This window comes from Stegostoma tigrinum, chromosome 12 (assembly GCF_030684315.1).
Source record: "Stegostoma tigrinum isolate sSteTig4 chromosome 12, sSteTig4.hap1, whole genome shotgun sequence".
Lineage (NCBI taxonomy): Eukaryota > Metazoa > Chordata > Chondrichthyes > Orectolobiformes > Stegostomatidae > Stegostoma > Stegostoma tigrinum.
In genome coordinates, this window is record NC_081365.1 from 79,193,099 (window position 1) to 79,211,296 (window position 18,198).

General features: G+C 45.5%; 1 protein-coding gene across 4 annotated transcripts in view; it reads left to right on the forward strand.

Moving 5' to 3' along the window:
• The window catches only part of LOC125457158 (lysosome membrane protein 2-like), a 66,462-nt gene that overhangs the window by 24,153 nt on the left and 24,111 nt on the right, over nt 1-18,198 (forward strand). For 3 of the 4 annotated variants that reach the window (XM_048540996.2, XM_048540994.2, XM_048540995.2), the window contains exons 3-6: nt 1,943-2,087; nt 4,415-4,615; nt 10,464-10,555; nt 16,345-16,464. In XM_048540996.2, the coding sequence (XP_048396953.2) occupies nt 1,943-2,087; nt 4,415-4,615; nt 10,464-10,555; nt 16,345-16,464 (558 nt within the window). The remainder of the gene's footprint in view (nt 1-1,942; nt 2,088-4,414; nt 4,616-10,463; nt 10,556-16,344; nt 16,465-18,198) is intronic. The other variant, XM_048540997.2, reaches the window with a different exon arrangement.

Consider the following 18,198-nt stretch of genomic DNA (forward strand, 5'->3'; position numbering starts at 1 on the left):
ATTTGAGCCTCACACTGTCCCTGCTGAGCGCATTCTTTGAAACTTACCTCATGATCTTGCTGCAAGCAAAAGATGCTTTGATCCACTTATGGAACTGTGGGCATGAGCCATGTTCGCTTTGCTATCATTATGGGTGGTGTTGTCCGAGAGGAGTACTTAAACCATTTACTCAGGTACTCTTCCCTTATGACAGACAAAAGCCTCAGAATTTAATAAACAACCCTTCTTTATTTTAAATCTTTAAGTATTATACTCAATATGGAACATACATCTGTTGCAACATTTGCTTCTGACTTCATCTAATGTAACTTCAACTTTAACTCACATTATTTAACTTCACTTTATCTTAATTAATTCACATTTAACCCAACTCTACAGGTATGGGTTGGAACAAAGACTACCCTGTTTTGAGTGAAGTGGCCAACCTTGTTCTTCATTCACGTCTTACCCCATGGTTCTTTGCCTTCTCTGAAGGTAACTTCTCGTATGATGGTACTGAAAGCTGTTCCTCAGTTCTGTTAACTTATCTCAAAATGTGCTTGGTTTCCAGAAACTTCTCTGGCACTCAGCCAGTGAATTGATCAAATCCCAATCCCATCGTTCAATCCCAGCCAATGGAATTTTACTAGTTAAAACAAAATGCCCAAATATTAAACTGCCACATTCCAAGCCCCATAAAATGTAACATGGTGGCAGTCTGCTGAGCTGATCACATGAAACCTGCCTTACTTGGTCACCACAGCAAAGTACAATATGTCCCGGCTGCAGTTTTAACTGCGTTTAAACAGAGTTTAAACTAGCTTGGCTGAAATTCCCAGCATACTTGATTTTAGCTCATAAACAGGCTTGCAGCCATTTCTGCTACTGGCCATGTGACCACAGTGGAGATTTCCCACTTTTGTTTTACAGTGTAGGGCAAAGACTTGGCAACCATTGGGAAAGCACACCCAGTTGCCCACAATTTGGGTTGGTAAGAGCTGACAGGCCAGCATGGGAAATCGCGCACCTCAGCAACACCATCCCAGGTCACCAATAGCTTCTGGCCTTTAAAAGTCAGCCCAATACACCTCTGAGGATTCAAGGGGTGGGGGGTGGAATCAGGATGTCATAGGTGAGGCAAGTTGAGAAGGGGGTAGTGGGGGCACTGAGTGCACCCAGATTTGGGGGCAACTGGAGCCCTAAGCTCCATAACCCAACAACCCTGGTTCCCCAGATAATAAACCAGCCATAGAGTGAGAATCTATTCCAGGCACCCAACCCTATTAGTAACCCCCTTCTGCTCTGCTCCAAGCGAGGGGGGGGGTGCTGTGGGGGGGTAGAATTTACACCCAACAATTTCAACACCGATGTCTGTTTTAAAGGACTTGTCACATGAGGAGCGGGTTGAGGACTCTGGGTCTGTACCCAACGGAGTTTAGAAGGATGAGGGGGAGAAACTTACAGAATACTGAGAGGCCTGGATAGAGTGAACTTGGAGGAGATATTTCCACCCGTGCAACAGACCAGGACCTAAGGGCACAGCCTCAGAGCGAAGGGACAACCCTTCAGAACTGAGATGGGGAGGAATTTCTTCAGCCAGGGGGTGATGAGTCTGTGGAACTCAAAGCTGCAGGGGGCTATGAAGGCCAAGCCACTGCATGTTTTCAAGACAGAGATAGATAGGTTCTTGATTAGTAAGGGATCAAGGGTTACGGGGAAAAGGCAGGAGAATGGAGTTGAGAAACATATCAGCCATGATGGAATGATGGAGGAACCTGATGGGCCAGATGGCCTAATTATGCTTCTATAACTTATGCCCCTGATGGACAGAGTAATGTTGTGTGGCCTGTGTGCTGTTTGGAGTAAGTGAATACTTCTTGCCTACTATCTATTTCTCCAACACATTGAACTTACCTCACCCGGGCAATACCTAACACGTCCCAATCGATCTCATTCCAAACAGGGAGTTCCGACATCGAGCTAATGTGTCATTGTTCAACAATTCCACAATATCAGCCTCAACTCAGAGAAGCTTTATCTTCGAGCCAACAATGTCGGTGGGTGATCCGAGGAAGGACGTGGTCACAACAATTAACATCCCGTTTGCTGTAAGTAGGGGGAAGCACTTCCATAATATATGTGCCTTGAGTGACCACGCTGTCTGCTGTAATAGGAGCTGAAGGAGGCCTTGTGTTTTCCTGGCCTTTTAACAAACTCTACTTTATCCACTGATCCCCATGTTTCCCCTGGCTGGTGAGTCCAGGCACGCAATTTCAAAATAAGGGGGATACCATTTAGGGGTGAGATGAGCAGGGTCTTTATTTTTAACTTAGAGGGCGGTAAGTCTTTGGAATTCTGTACTCCAGAGAGCTGTAGATGTTCACCTATTGAGTTTAAAATAGAGGACAACAGATTTCTAAATGGCATAGAGTTATGTGGATAATGGAGTTAAAAAACATTGACATGGATGACCAGAGCAAGTAAGAACTGCCGACACTGGAGTTGGAGGTAACACAGTATGGAGCTGGAGGAACGCAGCGGGCCAGAGATGCAGGAAAATTGATGTTTGTGTCCTGACCCAAAACGTTAACTTTCCTAGTCCTTTGATGCTGCCTGGCCTGCTGTGTCCCATGACATGGATGACGAGTTCTGTTTGCGTGGAATGGTGGAGCAGGCTGAATGGCCTACTCCCATCTCAATGCTCCTTTTATTTTAAACCGTCAGCTCTCTCCACGTCTAAAAATATATTGATCCCCATCTTGTTATACCCAATGGCTGAGCATCCGCAGCCCTTCAGGGAAAAGATTCCAAAGATTCATCACACTCTCAGTTAAAAAATTCCAGGTGTTTAAGAAGGCACTTAGCACACTTGCCTTCATTGCTCAGACCTTTGAGTCTAGGAGTTGGGAAGTCATGCTGAGGATGACTCAGGATGTTGATGAGCCCTCTTCTGGAATATTGTGTCAAGTTCTGGTCGCCCTGTTGTAGGAAGTATATTATTAAGCTAGAGAGGGTTCAGAAGAGATTTATCAGGATGTTGCCAGGAATGGAAGGTTTGAGTTATAAAGAAACGCTGGATAGCCTGGGATGTTTCTCTCGGGAGTGTGAGCGGTTGAGAGGCAACACTATAGCAGTTTATAAAATCATGATGGGTATAGACAGGGTTAATCGTAGGTGTCTTTTGCTTGGATGGGCATTTCAAGGTTAGGAAGCACATTTTTAAGGTGTGGAGAGAGAATTAGAAAAGATATGAGTGGCAAATGTTTTACACAGAGGATGGTTCGCGTGTGGAATGAAGACGGAGATGGACGCAGTTACAGTGTTTAACAGACACTTACATCAGTATGTGAACGGGAAAGGTTTGGAGGTATATGGGCCAGGTGCAGGCAAGTGGGACTAGTTTAGTTTGGGATTATATATGCTGTGGGCTGGTTGGACCAAAGCTGTTTCCATGCTGTATGTCTCTGACTCTTTCTTCAGTCCAGGTTGACCATCCTGTTTTCATAAAACCAAGACCCTGTGTTCTAGACGCTCCTCCTAGAGGGGAACTACCTCCCGGCATGTACTATCTCAAGCTCTGTATTAATCGTGTGTCTTCCAACACGACCACCACTCATTCTCCGAAATAGCAGGAAGGGTAAACCCATGTTACTCTGTCTCTCGTCAACTCCTTAACAAAGGAAATTAATCCCCTTTCAGATTAGTGCATCCTTCCTCAGGCAAAGAGACTGGGACAAAATAAGTCAAAAGAACTGCAGATGCTGGAGATCTGAAACAAAAGCAGAAATAGCTGAAGAAACGCAGCATCTGAGGAGAGAAAACAGAGTTAACATTTTGAGTCCAGTAACCCCTCTTCAGAACTGCTCGGAAAAGGTTGTACATATGCTGAAGACAGGGTTTGGCTTGTGGCTGAGTCTTAAGAGAGAGAATTAACGTTAGGCAGACAAAATGATGGATGACAATGAGGGCGAATGATAAGCAGTTAATGAGGACCATAAGTACATGGAAATGTCAGCTGTGCTGAAAGCAAGTTTCGTGATGATGTGGGAGTGGGCACAGGACATTGAAGAATGTGTTCAGGCCCTAAAATTATTGGACACGATATTCAAACCTTTATATCTTCTGCCCGATAGAAAATGCTGTAAGGGGTGACTGGGGTGGGAAGGGTCTTTGATTATGCTGGTTGCTCTCCTGAGGCAGCGGGAAGTATAGATGGAGTCAATGGATGGAAGGCTGGTTTGTGTGATGGACTGGGCCATGTTCACAACTCTTTGTATTTTCTTGCAGTCTTGGGAACAGCAGTTGCCAAACCACACTGCGTTGTATCCAAATAGGATACTTTCTATAAAAATTGGTAATTGACACCTGGCGAGTGCCCAGAGTTCTTGTGTCCCCCGTGAGTCTAACATTTCTCTCTCCTGACTTCCTTTGCCAGACTCTGTTGCAAATGTTGAAGCGCAGTGGGATCACCCAGAAACTCCTTGCGGCTGCGTTATTTACTTTGAAGAGGAATGCGCTCTTCCAGAGCCGGACTGTGGAGGAGTGGCTTTGGGGTTATGAGCATCCTCTGCTGAAGTTCGGTCATAGAGTGTTACCAAGCGTTTTCCCAGGCAGCCAGTTTGGACTTTTCTATGGAGTGAGTAGTCAATGCTGTTTGAACAACTTTGGACGTGGTGTGGCAAATTTAAATAGAACATTTCTGCCAAGCATTTCCAGAATTCATGAATATTAAATCCTGTGGGTTGTGGATTGTGGATTATGGAGAGGGGAAGCAATGTTGCCTGATGTATAGCCATGCAGTGATCCTGCTGACCAGGGCTCATCAGTCATCATTCCACTCCCCATCTCATAAGTTGCATTGGTTCAGAATGGTCAAAATCCTGAACCTCTGAGGCAGAGTGATGTTTCTGAAATGTTATCTGTTTTGTTGGTAAGTGGATTTTAACAAAGTTGCTGGAAAAGCTCAGCAGGCCTGGCAGCATCTGCAGAGAGAAATCAGAGTCAACGTTTCAGGTCAACTGACTTTTCCTGATAATTGATGGTAGCGAGGACAATATCAGTTTTTTAAATGCAGAAATAGGGTAGGGGTGGGGGTGGGGTGAAGAGTAAATGAGAGGCGGGTATTGAGCCCAAAGAGAGAGCAGACAGTTGGATAGACAAAAGATTGGATAATGATCTGACTGTGAATAACTACAAATGAGGACTGTTAGTGGCTAACAATATCCAGTTAATAAAAACCGAAACAGCTGTGGATGCTGTAAATCAAAGTCTGGCAGCATCTGTGGAGGAAAAAACAAAGTTAACATTTCTGGTCCAGTGACCAGAAGATAGTGGGGTTGGGGGAGGGGTAAGGAGTAAACGATAAGTGGGGATAGAGCCTTTGGGTCACCAGACCCAAAATGTTAACTTTGCTTTTTCCTTCACAGATGACGCCAGACCTGCTGGACCTTTCCAGCAACTTTGTTTTTGCTCCTGATTTACAGCATCTGCAGTTGTTTCGGTTTTTATTAACTGGATATTGTTAGCCACTCACAGCCCTCATTTGTAGTTATTCACCCTCCTGGCCAGATCATTACCCTTTGGACTCTATCCCCGAGTTTCACTTACACTTCACGCCACCTACTCCCCACTTACTAAAATCCACTTACCAACAAAACAGATGACATTTCACAAACATTTCAGTTGTCACTGGCTGGGCCATCATTTGTTGCCTGTCCCTATTCCCCTTGAGAAGATGATAGTGACCTACCTTCTTGAACCATTGTGCTATAGCTAGACCAAGCAGAGTAACAGCAGGCCATTCGGCCCCTTGAGCCTGCTCCATGTGCCTTTTCTTTAACTCTACGCTTCGGCTCCAGAGAAACACATTTTCCTTCAAAGTGAATAATGATCCGGGCTGATATTTTCACTTCAACTCTGCATTCCGCCTAATCCCAATATCCCTTGTTCCCCCAGAGATCAAAAATCTTTCAGTCTCAGTCTTAAAAATGTTTAACGATGGAGCATTCCCAACCCCATGAGGTGGAGACTTTCAAAAGTCAGAAGCTTTCATGTGGAGCCATTCCTCCTCATCTCCTTATCCTGGGAGGGTACTGCAATGTCTCAGATACTCTGACCAGCAGAAGATCTGACAATATGAGGCCAATCAGAGACATGCACATTTCAGTCAGAACGCCTCTCATTCTTCTGCACTCCAGTGAATATCAACCCAATTTACTGAGCCTTCACTGGAGGAAACAGCAGTCTATTTAAAATGGGCTGATTAAGGGTTCTTGACAACACAGTGACAATAAGAGAATTGAGAGTGCGGTATGACCTTTGTGTTTGGTTGCAGGATGTGGATGTCATTGGCCAGACGTTTATTACTTATTTCTAATTACTCTGAAGGGCATTGTTGAACCATTGAGGTCTTTGGGATGTAGCTACACCCGCATTGCTGTAAGGAAGGGAATTCTAGGATTATGACCCAGCAACAGTGAAGGAACAATGATGTATTTCCAAGTCAGGATGTAGAGGGGCTTGGAGGGGAACTTGCAGGGGCTGGTGTTCCCATGTATCTGCTGGCCTTGACCTTCCTCGATAGAAATGGTCATGGGTTTAGAAGGTGCTGTCTGAGGATCTTTGGTGAATTTCTGCAGTGCATCTTGTAAATAGTACACACTGCTGCTTCTGAGCGAAGGTATTGAAGGGAGTGGATGTTTGTGGATGTAGTGCCAATCAAACGGTCTACTTTGTCCTGCATGGTGCCAAGCTTCTTAAGTGCTGTTGGAGATGCACTCATCCAGACAAGTGGGAAGTATTCCATATATTTGGACTAACACACAGGCTTTGATAAATTTATTGATATCCTCACTCATTATCAGTTCTCCATTCAACTTAAAGCCCCCTCCAAGCCACTCACAATCCTGACTTGGAAATATGTGACCGTTCCTTCAGTGTTGCTGGGTCAAAATCCTGGAATTCCCTCTCTAACAATATTGTGGGTGAACCTGCAGCACATGGATTGCAGCAGTTCAAGAAGGCAACTCACCATCTTCTCAAGGGCACTTGGTAACAGGCAATAAATGCTGGCCCACCCACTGATGCTCACATCTTACAGGTGAATAAAAAAATGTCCTACCTTACCACTGTTCATCATCCCTTCCTGCACAGCTGCACTCCTCCAAGAAGTAGATTAGATTCCCTACCGTGTGGAAACAGGCCCTTTTGGCCCAACGAGTCCACACCACCCCTTGGAGCATCCCACCCAGACCTATCCCCCTATAACCCACACACCCCTGAACACTACGGGCAATTTAACATGGCCAATCCCCCTAGCCTGCGCATCTTTGGACTGTGGGAGGAAACCGGAGCACCCGGAGGAAACCCTCTCACTCCCTGGGTGACATGTCCATCCTGGGTCTCCTTCAGTGTCACAATGATGCCACCTGGAAGCTGGAGGAGCAGCACCTCGTATTCCGCCTTTGGACCCTAAAGCCCGATGGCCTAAACATGGAATTCACCAGCTTTAAAATGCAACCCCCACCACCAGCCTCCTGTATCCAACCCTCTCTCTCATCCCTGCCTCCTGGACCTGACACAATCTTCATAGAACTTCATAGAATCCCTACAGTGTCTCTTCTCTCTCACCTATTACGCTCCAGGCACCCCACTGACTGATTCCCACCATTCCCCACCTGCACTTACCTATCACCATCTCTCCTGCCTTCCACAGCCCCACCCTCCTCCCCTATTTATTTCCCAGCTCCTTTCCCCCTCCCTATTTCTGAAGACGGGTCCCAACCCAAAACGTCAACCTTCCTGTTCTATGATGCAGCCTGGCCTAATGTGTTCATCCAGCTCCACACTGTGTGGTCTCTGGCACAAGCGTCGGCAATTCTTGCTATCTCTCTTTGGCAAACAGTCAGCACTGTTTTCTCCTACAGTTGAAATTGGTTGTATTTTGGCATTTTTGCGTTTGTCCTGATGAGGCTTCTTTCTCAGCAATACTCAATTGATTGATACAACAACTAGGCTACTATTTAATCCAATTCCATTTGTTTCCTAATGTATGAAATTCAGTGTTTGGTATAACACCATAACATCAGTTTATTTCAGACCACGTCAATTAATGAAATAGGCAAAAAAAGTTTGAATTCATTGTTATGCGGTCTTTAGATGTTAGTGTAAGTGTAGTGTAATTTTACTTATATGCACACTCAGTGTCCAGACAGAAATGCCATGAACACTTCAGAAGCATTAACCTGTCCAAAATGCCAGTTTCTGGCCAGCTACCTGTGAAATTATTGTGTTATAGTTGTTGAAGATAATTGGCTTTGATTGGTCAAGCTCAGAAACAAATGTCCTGCACATCAACTATATTAAGATGCACATAGGTTTTGTACATCAAACCAATCAGATAAGCTTTGAGCATTTTACAAAGCTGCTGTTGCAGATTGCAGGGCAAATTTCCACAAACCAAATGCCAATGTTAACATAGAACATAGAACAATTAAAGAACCTGCCTCTAACATCTGTCTTAAATCTATCACCCCTCAATTTGTAGCTGTGCCCCCTTGTATAAGCTGAAGTCATCATCCTCGGAAAGACTCTCACTGTCCACCCTATCTAATCCTCTGATCATCTTGTATGTCTCTATTAAATCCCCTCTTCGCCTCTTTGTCTCCAATGAGAACAGACCCAAGTCCCTCAGCCTTTCTTCCTAGGGCCGTGAAGATGAAGGGCCCAAGACCTCTGTACCAAACCATGCTTCTCTCTAACTCCTGAGCAAGAGGTTTATCTTGCATTAACAAGTAGCCCATTCCATCACCGAAAAGGAGAGGAAGGAGGTGTGGTAAGGCATAAATACTCTTGTGGAGGAAGGTAACACCCCTATTTACTTAGGGATCAGTCACCATGTCAAATGTGGAACCTCCCAAGCTGGTCTAGGAGCAGGAGATAAGAAGAGTGGACTCTGCACTGCAGCAGAGGGAGAGGGGCTCAGTGCAACAAAATCAAGGAAAAAATTGAGAATGAGAGTAAGCTAGATAAATCCAGTCTTTGGGAGTCACCCACACCCTCTCCACCTCTGCCCTCCGCACCACATGACAACCTCGTCCCAGTTCCTCCAGGTCCCATTCTTTTCTTGCCCATTTAAGAAACAGTGGCATCCCAAGAGCAGTGTTTGGTTTTGAGATGGGATTGTACAGGAATTCGGTGGCTGTTGTGATTTTTCTACGTCCTTCCGCTTACCTTCTACACCATGGGTTTTGCAATGAGGGCTCTCTGGCCATGAATATCTTAAAGACAGCAAGTTTCTAAAAATAATTGGCTTTTTTTTTCATTTGTATAGAAAGCCATAATATGTCAGGCTGTTACAACATCTTCTGTGACACGGTGTTGATGAGAACTAAAATGGATAGAATCATAGCGTCCACACGGTGCCTAAAAGCAAGGCCATTTGGCCCATAATGACCCTCTGAAGAATATCCCACCTAGACTGACCACCTCCCCCCCCATCTTATCTCTGTAACCCTGCATTTCCCATGGCTAATCCAGTTAGCCTGACCAATCCACCTAGCTTGCACAAGTGGGAGGAAGCCAGAAGAAACTCACACAGACACAGGGATAACATGCAATCACCACACAGAGTATTACCTGAAGGTGGAATTGAACTCAGGTCCCTGGTACTCTACAGCAACAGTGTTAACCGCTGAGCCACAGTACCACCTTACTTTCTTCTCCCTTAAGTGAATTTTGACTGAATGTAGCGCCTCTTTACACAAGGCACACAATCTCGTATCAGATAACACTGATAGACTATCAGTTTATGGTTGTGCCTGAGGCCTTGCAACATTACCCATTATTGAAAGGCCAGTCAGTCCAAAGATGTGCAAGTTAGGTGGATTGGCCATGCTAAATTACCCATAATGTTCAGGGGTTTGCAGGCGAGGTGGGTTAGCCATGGTAAAAGCAGGGTTACAGGGATAGGGTGGGGGATGGGTCTGGGTGTGATGCTCTTTGGAGGGTTGGTGTGGATGCATTGGGCAGAATGGCCTGCTTCCAACTGGGCATTCTAATGATTCTATGATTAGTCAGTGTGGCAGCAGATCAAATCAGTTGCCAAGTTAAGTACTGGCATATGTAGCCAAAACTGACCTGTAGACGTTACTGTTGATGCCTGTCCAGTTTACTAATATTCTTTAGAGACAGTTACCCACACAAATCTACATGAGCCTTCATACTACCCCAGCCCAACACTAAATGGATGACTTTAATAGCCTCAGGATAACTAAAGTTGAAAAGTAATCACAATTTTAGTGGCGCCAGCCTTTGCCAAGAGCATTTAAAAATAGGTACATTTATTGCTCTGTACAGAGTTTCCACTTGTTAAATTTTGAATCATACATAAATGCACATGTGTGTAGACAGTTCACGGAGGGGTTATAAATGATTATCTTCAGCTAAAGAAGCACTTTCTATAAGAATATTTAATCCATTTCCAGATTAATGGGACCGACGATGGAGAATATTTATTCAATACTGGCAAAGATGACTATATGAAATTCACTGAAGTAATGATGTGGAATGGACAGGAGTAAGTAACTTCACCTTACTACAATTGTTAGAACTATAATCATATCCTAACCGTGTACGAATAAAGCACGTGTGAATTTGTCTTGGTGAATTAAGTTTCTGAAGGGCTAACTATGGAATCATGCTGCTTTTTTGCCTTTAGGTACCGTCCTGCTATTGGCTCAATGCAAATGAGGACATTTTCTTGTAACCTTGTGGTTATTCTGTTTGATTTCAGGATCTGGGTGCCTTGCCATTGATTGCGCATCCCTAATTGTCCCAGAAAGGGCGGCAGTGAGCTGTCTTCAGGCTTCAGCGAGACATTGACAGAATGCAGAGCTGGGCTGAGAAATGGCAGATGGAGTTCAACCTGGATAAATGCGAAGTGATGCATTTTGGAAGGGCGAACTTAAATGCTGAATATAGGATTAAAGGCAGGATTCTCAGCAGTGTGGAGGAACAGCGGGATCTTGGTGTTCAAGTGCATAGCTCCCTCACAGTTGCCACCCAGGTGGATAAGGTTGTTAAGAAAGCATATGGTGTTTTGGCTTTCATTAACGGGGGATCGAGTTTAAGAGCCACGAGGTTATGCTGCAGCCCTGCAAAACCCTGGTGAGACCACACTTGGAATATTGTGTCCAGTTCTGGTTGCCCTATTATAGGAAAGATGTGGAGGCTTTGGAGAGGTGCAAAGGAGGTTTACCAGGATGCTGCCTGGACTGGAGGGCTTGTCTTATGAGGAGAGGTTGACTGAGCTCGGACTTTTCTCTCTGGAGAGAAGGAGGAAGAGAGGTGACCTGATCGAAGTGTACAAGGTAATGAGAGGCATGGATAGAGTCAATAGCCAGAGACTTTTCCCCAGGGCTGGATTGACTGCCATGAGGGGTCATAGTTTTAAGGTGTTAGGGGGAAGGTATAGAGGAGATGTCAGAGGGAGGTTCTTCACCCAGAGAGTTGTGAGCGCATGGAATAGTTTACCAGTGGTAGTCGTGGAAGCGGAGCCGTTAGTGACATTTAAGCAACTGCTGGACATACACATGGACAGCAGTGAATTGAGAGGAATGTAGGTTAGGTTATTTTATTTTTGGATTAGGTTTATTCCACGGCACAACATCGTGGGCCGAAGGGCCTGTACTGTGCTGTACTTTTCTACGTTCAATGTCTTTGTGAACTACTTTGGAACATCCCACAATGTTTGTGAAGTACTTTCTGTGAGGTCTCTCTGTTGTCACTATAGTGACAATGGCAGCTAGCTTGAGCACAGCAAGATCCCATGAAGAATATTGAAGCAAATTGGCAGGTGATCCTATATAAAACTGGAATAAGCCAGTATGTGGAAATTTAAAATAACAACAAATCTGAAAGAGAGAGAGGGAGGCAGGAATTGAATGGTCTCTACTGAGGTCAGCTCATAGAATCCCTACAGTTGGAAGCAAGCCATTCGGCCCATCAAGTCCACACCGACCCTTCAAAGAGTATCCCAGTCAGACCAACCACTGCAAACCTGCATTGCCCATGGCTCACCCAACCAACCTGCACATCATTGGACTGTGAGAGGAAACTGGAGTATCTGGAGGAAACCCACTCTGACACAAAGTCATCTGAGGCTAGAATCAAACCCAGGTCCCTGATGCTGTTAGGCAGCAGTGCTAACCACTGAGCCACCGTGCTGCTCCTTTTGAAGGGAAAGGGTCCAGTATTTAGTTGGGCCGGAGGATGAGAGGTGGACTCCCCACTATTTTGTCACCAATATTTAGATTAAAACCTAATTACCCTGACTGAACTGGCATTTCACCGGGGTGAACAATGCCGTTGCCACATGGGGAATCTGGAGAGCAAACTCTGTTGCATTTTCCTGGGGGATTCACATTTAGTTAGGCAACCGCTTGGTCGAAGCATCCAGGAAATGGGTAGGAGGGGAGACACTCGGAGGTGGTCTGGAAGCTAAGCCACAATCTGTTGGGATTTTTCCTGTCCGGTCAGTCCAGGGGCAGAGTCATGGTCCGTGGTCAGGGTTTGGTCAAAAATGTTCAGGGGGCTTCACAGTGCAAAGTCGTGGAGTGCTGGGGAAAACCGAGAACTCCAAGTCTGGGAATAGGCCTCATTATCCTGGGCTGCTGCAGGCACAGTGACAGGGATAGGGTACAATTGGAAATGTTAGGGTGGGACCTCATAGTGAAGAAGACAGGACTGGGAACTCTGGAAAGGGAGGCTTCAAACAGGTAACTCTGACCTCAACATGGGGAGAATGCAAGACCAACAAGGAATTTCCAAAGCAATGTGCTCTGGGAGTAAAGCGAGGGTCACTGACAGTAAAATAAGAGGGTACAATGGAAATGGAGTGAAGCTGAAAGGTCACTGGGGGCACTTGGACACAAAAGGGAAGGTGAGGGTGGGGGAGTGTTCATGAGTTACAGATGGAGCCTGCAAGCCACTCACATTGAAGCACATAGCATCAAAAGTTAGCTGTGCAGCAACTGTGTAAAATGGCTGATATCATATACAAAAGTGCATTTCATAAGAGGCACCGTTTGGAATTGGAGGCCCTACTAGGGGCATTTGCTGTAATAGTGCCTCTACTGATGCAGTAATCCTGGCTTCAATTTCCATTTCAATCACTATGATGGTTTATTATCCAAGGATGTACATTAAGAATTAAGACATTAAGCAATCTTAAGCATTACAATTTGGGCACTAACTGCCTCCATTCTCTCTCAGGTAGCAAATGTAATCAGGCAACGTCTCAGAGCACAGGTAGGTTGCCCTGAAATGTTTGAGAATCCAGCGCTGACTGCGCAAGAGGCAGCATTTCTCTGCACACAGTGATGTGTGAGCTGGTGTGCTGCTTTGAAAAGCTGATACATAGAATGAGCATTCACTGCAGCGATGACTGCATCGCTCACAAGGTGGGTGTAAGAGTAGGATAATGTTGGGTAGGGCAGACCCTAGCTGCTCATAGCCTCAGTTTTGTCCACATTGTACAAGCAACACCTTGGCTATAGCCCTGAACGTGCAGCTTCAGTGACCCCTGATGTCTGAGGTCAAGGAATTGGCTGTTTGTGAGCGATGAGCTTGACCGCGTTGGCCTTTTTCTTCATTGAGGCATCTGAAGAAGGAACTCATCCCTTACACGATTGAAAGTTGATGTGGAGGTGTCACGGCTGGACTGGTGTAGGCAAGGTCAGAAATCACAACACCAGGCTATAGTCCAGCAGGTTAATTTGCTTGTGGTTTCAAATAAACCTGCTGGACTATAGCCTGGTGTCATGTGATTTCTGACAATTGAGAGTCCAACACTGCAGCACACATGTCAACAATGAGCATGCATTTACAAAAGTGGAGTGTTATTTACAATGATTTCTCACCCATATGGACCCTCAATAAGATGTTTTCTTCCTTTGCCCTCCCGCTGTGCCAAAGTTCAGCTGGGCTGGAGGAAGCCCCCTCTCCGAGTGGTCTTGATGGTCTGGAACTTGGGTGGTCACCCCCTGGTGCCCACTGCCAGCCTCCTGCCACGAACAGGCCCACCCTCCTCTGCTTGAGTTTCCACAGGCTGTGGGATTATGGCAGGCTGGAGGGAGGGAGAGTATGGAGTGTCCTGAGAGGAACTTGCTGGGCCTCCTGTCTGCAGTCTCTCTTTCTCTCTCTCTCTCAGCCCCCCTAGGTACGTAGGTCCCTGGCTCCCATCTCGCTTTCGCCTCGATTCTGATCAGCAACCGCCACAGCAATGGAGTGCAGCGAGTTTCTTCAGGAGCATATCTATTTTTCTCTTGTCGCCACTGAAACAGCTCCACAGAGGCTTGTACATTAAGCGGGTGGGCTGCTGCCAGCTTCCATCTACGTCCTGACTCTCTCTGACAAGCTGTGTTTTGATGATGTTACTAAATGGCCGAACCTACAGGGTCCTGTTCTGCTGGAGGAGACACTGAGCAGGCTCCTGCTTCTCTGACTGCCCTCCAAGTGCCAGCAACCCTGGTGGGGGTGGAGCAGGGGGATTGTCAGGGGGTTTTGCAGGTGGGTGGGTGGGGGTGTGCAGGTGCGTTGGCTATTTCTTCCTCATCCAGCTATGGATATGTGACAGTGGTTGTTTGTAAGAGGCTCGCAAAAGGGTTAAGAATGTGTTTGCCTTGGTATTAATGTGAGAACCGCACAGCACAATGAGGCTGGCTGGCTTAGTTGGTCACTGTGAAGACTCACCATTCCCTTCATGAGCGGTCTCACTCTCTTCTAGCCGGTTTGAGATCCCTTTGCTTGAAAGGAGGGAAATACTGTCTCGGCCTGATTATGTGTCAAGCTTTCCTGCAGGGAGAAGACCATACAATGGCAACAGTGAAGTACGGATGGCCCTGTGAACGTGTAGTAGCACAGGGAAGATAGTGGTGCTTATCCTTGGGCTGTGCAGAGGATCATTGACTTTCTCCTGTATCATGATCGGAATGAGTTCCATGAGTTGGACCTCATAGAATATGAGTTCCCTGATTGGGGCTGTTAATCTGATCCAATCAGGGAGGCCTGTCTGACAGATAAGAGACAGAGTGTCAGACATCCAGTTCACTCTGAGAGCTAGCTCTGAGGGAGCTGGATCAATGCCAAGTACTATACACATGCACATAGAGGGTGCCTTGATGACAGGAAACCAGCCTCTGTAGAGTTATTTTATCCTGCACTGCCGGGCTTGTATCTACTGGAATTTGGAAGAGTAAGAGGCAATTTGTTCAAAACATATGAGACATTGAGAGGTGGACATGTTTCATCCTGTGGGAGGATCCAGAACCATGTATCACTGTTTAAAAATAAGGGAGCAACTGTTTGACATTGAGTTAAGGAAAAGGTTCGTCTTAGGATATTTGGAACTCTCTTCTTGAAAAGGTGGCGAACATAGGGTCTTTTAATTTTTCTGTGGCAGATGTGAGATAGATTCATGGTAAACAAGGAGTTGAAATGTTATCAGGGTTATGTCATAGTGTTGAATAGCAAAACATACTTAAGGGACCAAAGGGGACTACTGTTCCTAATTCATACGTTTATATAAAGGAGTCCAAAATCAGTCCAGACAGAGCCTGTGTAGTTAAGGAGAAACTGTTCCCATGGCAGAAGTATTGGGAACCAGTCAACACTTACAAAAGATGATCAGCAAAAAGACCAAAGGTGAGATGAGAAAACATTTTGTTTCCTTTTTTCTAAGAGTGTGTAGTTAGGATCTAGAATGTGTTGCCTGACAGTGCAGTGGTGGCAGGGTCACCCGTGGATTCCACAGGGAAGATGTTCTTATAGAGAGCAAGTAAGGGCACAATGGGCCAAATGGCCTCCTTCTGTGCTGTAACATTCTTTGTATCCAAAATGATGAAGAAACGGCGCGCAACGTTTTGTCGACTGCTCACCAAAGACGCAAAGCAATTAATGTGCTCCTGAGATGTTGCTTGACCTGCTGTGTTCATCCAGCTTCACACTTTGTTATCACGCAAAGCAATTTGCGGTGTGTCACAGATTCTTTGAAGTCTTACCATGCAGATCCATCTTATCTGTACGATGTGTCAAAATTCTTCCACAGAAGTCAAGTATTTTTTGAAGGATGGTCAGCGTTGGAATGGTCTTCACCTTAGCATGTTAACACTGTTCTGTTTGAGATGAAAGTGCATTGCTGGAATTATGGGAGAGCACAATGCCTGGTGCGACCTAAACTCTACCTGGATGAGCATCATGTTAGCATTTGCTGTATTTGAACACTGTTGTAGCAATTGATGCAGAGAGAATTAATCAAGGTAAAGGACTGAATGATTAACAGAAAGTTGACTATTATCTTTGGAACAGGTCTCTGAATTGGTGGGCATCAAATTCTTGTAACATGATAAACGGAACAGATGGAGCCAGCTTCCACCCTTTGATCAAAAAGGACGAGAAGCTTTACATTTTTGCATCTGATGTTTGCAGGTAATTGCATGGGTGTAAGATGAATTATGTGTACCAGTGGGATTTTGCGTGGAAAGATATACTGGCATTGGAGGCAGTCCAGTGAAGATTCATTGGGCTGATCCTGGGTATGGAAGGACTGGCTTATTAGCAGAGGTTGAGTAGATTGTGTATGAGTTCATGGGAGTTTAGAAGAATGAGAGGTGACCTTATTGAAGCATACAAGATTCTTTGGGGGCTTGACAGGGGAGATGTGGAAAGATTGTTTGTCCTTAATGGAAAGTCTAGGACCAGAGGGCACAATCTCAGAATAAGAGGTCACCCATTTAAGACAGATGAGGAGGAATTTTTTCTCTCAGTGGGTAGTGAATCTGTGGAATTCTGCATCACAGAGGGATATTGAGGCTGGGTTGTTAATTATATTCAAGGCTGGGATAGCGCTATTTTTAATCAGTAATGGAATGAAGAGTTGTGGAGTTCATAGAATTATTTTTTCATAGAATTTCTTCAGTGTGGAAACAGGCCATTCTGCCCAACAAGTCCACACCAACAGTCTAAAGTGCCCCCTACCCTATCCCTGCACTTCCCATGGCTAACCTACATGTCCCTGAACACAATGGACAATTTAGCATGGCCAACCCACCTACCCTGCACATCTTTGGACTGTGGAGGAAACCAGAGCATCCAGAGGAAACCTGCACAGGCACGGGGAGAATGTGTAAACCCACACAGTCACCCGAGGGAGGAATCGAACCCGAGTCCCTAGCACCGTGATGCAGCAGTGCGATCCACTGAGCCACCGTGCCACCCCATTGGGATGATCTACTTCACAAAAAGTAAAGACAGAAGGATGTCAGAAAGTATGGCACGAACATGGAATGAGCTGCCAGAGGAAGTGATAGACCCCGGTAAAGTTACAACATTTGAAAGATGTTTGGATAAGTGCATGAATAGGAAACGTTTAGAGGGACGTGGGCCAAATGCAGGCATGTTGGACTAGCCCAGTGTGGGAAACTTGGTCAGCACGGACTGATTGGAGCAAAGGGCCTGTTTCTGTGCTGTTTGACTGTAAGAGTGACTAAAATTTCAGCCTCAACCTCATTGAATGATGGAGCAGATTGAATGGCCTACTTCTGATCCTGCATCTTATGGTAGCAATACGAAAGTCAGATCTCTGAGGAACAAAAAGGATATTGGCAGTGTGTGAAACAAATTCCAGGAGGGAGAGAGAGAGAGAGAGAGGCTGAATGTGTCAGGAGAGAACAAACAGACTGGGACCATTTCCCTGGAAGACAGAGGGCTGGGAGGTGACCCTTTTTCTTCCTTGGGGTAGTTGTAAATGCTGGGCTTAACAGGGAAGTCTAGGAGCAGATGTTGCCCAGCCTGGAGGTGTCTAAAACCAGTGGTCATAAACAGCAGGTAATCACTAATAAATCTAGCGAGTTTTGAGAAGATTTGTAGCTCAGGTTGAGGTTCTGGATGTGAGTTTGTTCGCTGAGCTGGAAGGTTAGTTTTTGGACGCTTCGTCACCTTTTTTTATTTGAAAAAATATACTTTATTCATATGATGTACAAAAACTAAAACATTTATACACCTACCCAGTCATGCAAGTCTCTCCGGGTTACCCAGGGGGTACGTACACCAACTAAAGGAAAGAACAAAACAAAGAAAAAAAAACAAAACAAAGAAAATACCCCGGCAGTCGTCACCCCGACCAGTCCCCGTTGGCCCCCTGACCAGTTGGGGAAGGTGCCA